Raw genomic sequence first — 4351 nt, 5'->3', positions numbered from 1 at the left:
AGGTGCCACTTCCCCAGACTTCCTGGCTCGTCAGGAGGGCCAGCGGGCCGGGAAGTCTGCGTGTCTGCAGAAGGGGTGCCCTTTATGGTAGTCATGGTGTGGAGCAGCACATCCCACTGTGAGCTGTGAGGCTGCTCCCCCCGCCAGCAGGTTGCTGTGTGTTCGTGGGTGTGTCACTCCGCCTCTCTGGCCCTCGACTCTATTACCAGTGTGTACACCAGGGGACCTGGGCCACAAGTAGCCAGAGGGCTTTGGGAAGAGGGCAGTCGTTGAAGCCATGAAATGCACAAAGCTGTGTGAGAGAAGTGAGAGGTTTGGTGTTCTCTGGGGGCCCCGGAGGTCAGGGGCTCCCATAGCTCGGGCAGCACAGCTCCAGCTGGGAGGGGAGCAGGAGGGGAGGAAGGGCTCGGGCTCACTCGAGGCAGCCTGCAGCAGCCCGTTCCATGCCCAGAAGTTTCCGCCTGGCCACGTGCTGCCACACAGCTCTTACCAAGGTTTCTTTCTTTCTCTTTTCTTTTTTTAAGAATTACTGAATTTTATTTATTATTATTATCAAATCTGGTATAGGACACATGCGCTTATCAGAGAGGGGGAGGGAGAGGTGAGCCATGGGTCTGGGACTCTAACCACAGCTGGCCACACGGGAGTCCAGTGCCTCAACCACCCCACCCCCTCTGGCCCCACCAGGGACTGAAACATGTGGCCCACCTCTGTCTGGGGGAGGCTCATTTGCAGGAGAACCTTAGTGTCCACTGGGGCACACGTGACAGGAGAGGACGGCGTGGGAGCGCTAGGGAGGAGGCTTTGGTGGCTGGTGGAGCCCGATAGTCTTAGCCAGGCATGACCCGCTGTCGGGCCCCTGGCCTCGGGTAAAGGGTGGGTATCTGAACTAGATCAAGTTCTCGGCTGGGAAGGACACCTGGCCGGCACTGGAGGTGTGCCAAGGGCAGACGGCGCGGTTCTGTCGGGGAGCTCTCCTGGCTGCGATAAGGCCCTGCCAGCCCCACTGCCTGAGACCGGCTCGCACCCGAGCGGAGCGTTCCCTGCCACCAGAGTGCAGCTGGCCGCCTGGAGGGTTTGACCATGGTCGTGGACCCGCAGAGGCTTCGGGAGGGCGTGTGGCCCACTCTGTCTCCAGGCAGGCTGAACAGTAGCTGCCCCACCTTTCAGACAAGACGCAGGATCACCGAGAGGCCACACACTTGCCCAAAATTCTTTTAGGACATGTGAATTAAAGGAAGTGAAACCTGGGGCCGGCAGTGGCGTGGCAGTTAGGGAGGCGGACTCCCACGTGGCCACCAACGGCGGTTGGAGTCCTGACCTGGCGGCTCGTGTTCTCATTTCCTTCTTTCTCTCTCTGTCTCTCTCTGGTCAAATTAAAGTAATAACAGTAATAATAATAAATAATTCTAAGGAGAGAGGAACACCAGAAAGCACAGGCGTGCCTCTAGTGAGGAGGCAGTGTTCTCCTCTTTGCTCCGAAGTACCCGCACGCGTAAAGGGCGGGTGTCAGCACGGCGCGTTTGCTTTCCACTTCAAACAGCATAAGAGAAGGCAAGCTGCAGCACCTGCTCGCGAGAGACCTGGTCCCCGGAGACATCGTGTCCCTCTCCATCGGAGACCGGATCCCCGCAGACATCCGACTCACAGAGGTGCGGACCCCAAACCCGGGTGGGCAGGGCCATCCGCGCCCGCTGACTCGCGTCTGGTCTGGCCAGCAGCAGCGGCCGGCAGGCCACGGTGACCGCTGCGGAGCAGGCGTGAGGGGCCCCATGGGCACACCGGCCGGGTTCCCCGTGGGCTTCCTTTTGCTTTTATTTGAGGCGCAGGCGGCTGCAGGTACCCTAGCGATGGAGACTGTGCAGGTCGGGTGTAAATACTACGGGTGTCTGGACAGCCGTGGCGGGTCTGTCTGTTCTCTGTGCTGAACGCATCGAGGCTTCCGATGACCACATGCGTCATTTTATAACAGGGATTCAGCATCCATGTTTTGTTTTGTTTTGTTTTGTTTTTGTTTTTGTTTTGTTTTGGAGGAGGGAGAGGGTTTTGCTATAGGGCACAGGCACTTGCCAGACAGAGAGAGACAGAGAGACAGAAAGTGAGAAATCACCCCCTGGGGGGATGGCCACTCCGCAATCCCTTTTCCTCCATTCTCCTCTCGGGATCTCTGGCGTGCATGCACATGCGCCCAGCATGAGTTTAACCGCCAGGTCCAGGACTCCAACCGCAGTCAACTACATGGGAGTCCAGCGACAGCCATTAAGCCAACTGCTGGTCCCTGGATATTTGCTATAGGGCACGTGGGCTTGCCGGAGAGACAGAGACAGAGAGACAGAAAGCAAGAAATCATCTCTCTCTCTCATACTATTCCCTCTCCAGTCAAATTAAAATAAATAAATAAAAGTAAATAAAATAATTCTTTAAAAAATCATTTATTTTTATTTATCATCATTATTATTTTTAAAGATTCATTTATTTATTTAATTCCATTTGTTATTGTTAGTTTTTTTGACTTGACCACCAGAGAGAGAGAGAGAAAGGGAAAGCGAGAAAGCAAACCGCCAGGTCTGGGACTTGAACCATGGTTGGCCATGTGGGAATCCAGCGCCCTTATCCACCATACCACCTGCTGGCCCCATCACCATTATTTTTTAATGAGAGAGAGAACACACGAGAGACAGTGAGAAAGCAAGCCACCAGGTCCAAGACTCAAACCGCAATCAGTCATGTGGGGAGTCCAGCGCCTTAACCACCACGCCACCTGCCAGCCCTGCCATCCATGGGTTTTGGTATCTGTGGGTGATAGCCAGGTGGAAGGTGGAGCCAGTCCCCCGAGGACACTGGAACGACTGTAATCTACGAACCCTTCCAAACAAGTGTAAGAACCTCCCAAGGTTCGGTGGCGGCAGAGTAAGCATGGAGTTCTGTAGGAGGTGCTCTCAGAGCTGCAGGGTCAGTAACGTGTTTAAAAGGGGGGACCCCTCGAGCCACCTTCAGAGACCTTCCGCAGGATCGCCCTGTGACTTCTGCTGGTGCCTCCCTGTCCGGAGTGTAAGACGCCATGGCCCAGGGCAGGCTGGGATAGGGCGTGTGGCTCGATGTGACCCTCCCCGTACCACGGGATCTCTTGGGAAGGAAGGCGATGTGACGTTGCCTAAGCAGCGTTGACCCCTGTCGTCCTCGGGGACTGGGATCTCATGGCAGCCCATGTATTTAAAAAAGATTATTACTGAATCTCGAAAGTTCTGTACCACAGAGAACCTGAGGGCATGTTTGGGGTACTTCTCTTTTACCTCGAAAAGAGAGAAACTCCCTAACAAGGGGTACTCTGAAATAACCACTACTTTCATTTTTACAGTGGTACAAAAACTTCAAATAACGTTAGAAAAGGTCAGAGATTTCTGTGCCTCCCGCAGTCCGAGCTTCTCTGGCTCCCAGAGGCCTGGAGGGCGTCCCTCTGACCTGGGTCCCTTCTTGCTAAGGAGCTGGGTGTGGGGTGAGTCTTGAAGCCCAGTCTGGGGAGCCGTGCTGGGGGCCACCTCCTCTCCCTTCACCCTCCCGTAGGTCACTGACCTCCTGGTGGACGAGTCCAGCTTCACCGGAGAAGCTGAGCCGTGCAGTAAGACAGATGGGCCCTTGGCGGCCGGGGGCGACCTCACCACGCTGAGCAACATCGTCTTCATGGGGACCCTGGTGCAGTACGGGAAGGGCCAGGTGAGCGGGGCCTGAGGACTGTGGCCTCCTGTCAGCCCAGGCCCCAGCCCTTGGGGTCACTGTTCTCTCTCTCCTGAACACAGGGCGTCGTGATCGGAACAGGGGAGAGGTCTCAGTTCGGAGAAGTGTTTAAGATGATGCAGGCAGAGGAGGTAGGAGCCGCTGGGGCTTGGCGTGCTAACGCGTGTGAGATTCCTCCAGGCCGGCCACGCCAGCCCGGTCGCCCCGCGCAGTGAGGGGGACACGGAGCATGTGTGCGGTCTTTCACTTCATGTGTTAAGACGCTAGGATTCTCCAGAATGTCACTTTCGGGCCCAACCATGGTGGTGGATGCTGCTAAGACGCTGTGCTCCACAGGCTGGGACCATGGGGAGATTGGGGTTCAAACCCCAGACCAACCTGAGGCCAGGCGTGGTGGCTGCACCTGTAAACCCAGCGACTCAGGGACAGAGGGAGGGTCACCAGCGATAGCCCGGCCTGGGTGGCACAGCCAGACGCTCTCTGCTGAGGACGTTCTGGAAAGGGCGGCCGAAGCTGGGCGTGCTGGACCCATGTCAGCACCCCGTGTCAGCGCCCCGTGTCCTCGCCTTCCAGACACCAAAGACGCCGCTGCAGAAGAGCATGGACCAGCTGGGCC

The 4351-nt window shown here is 56.7% G+C and overlaps 1 protein-coding gene across 1 annotated transcript in view; it reads left to right on the top strand.

Moving 5' to 3' along the window:
• Positions 1–4351, top strand: part of LOC102480842 (calcium-transporting ATPase type 2C member 2) — a 57270-nt gene that overhangs the window by 29090 nt on the left and 23829 nt on the right. Inside the window, exons 7-10 of the mRNA XM_014589372.2 lie at positions 1544–1652; positions 3565–3714; positions 3798–3866; positions 4309–4348. Of these exons, the coding sequence (XP_014444858.1) occupies positions 1544–1652; positions 3565–3714; positions 3798–3866; positions 4309–4348 (368 nt within the window). The remainder of the gene's footprint in view (positions 1–1543; positions 1653–3564; positions 3715–3797; positions 3867–4308; positions 4349–4351) is intronic.

Source organism: Tupaia chinensis, unplaced genomic scaffold, assembly GCF_000334495.1.
Source record: "Tupaia chinensis unplaced genomic scaffold, TupChi_1.0 Scaffold000355_1, whole genome shotgun sequence".
Taxonomy (NCBI): domain Eukaryota; kingdom Metazoa; phylum Chordata; class Mammalia; order Scandentia; family Tupaiidae; genus Tupaia; species Tupaia belangeri.
Note: the sequence above shows the minus strand (reverse complement) of the source record. Positions and strands in the feature narration are given on the sequence as shown.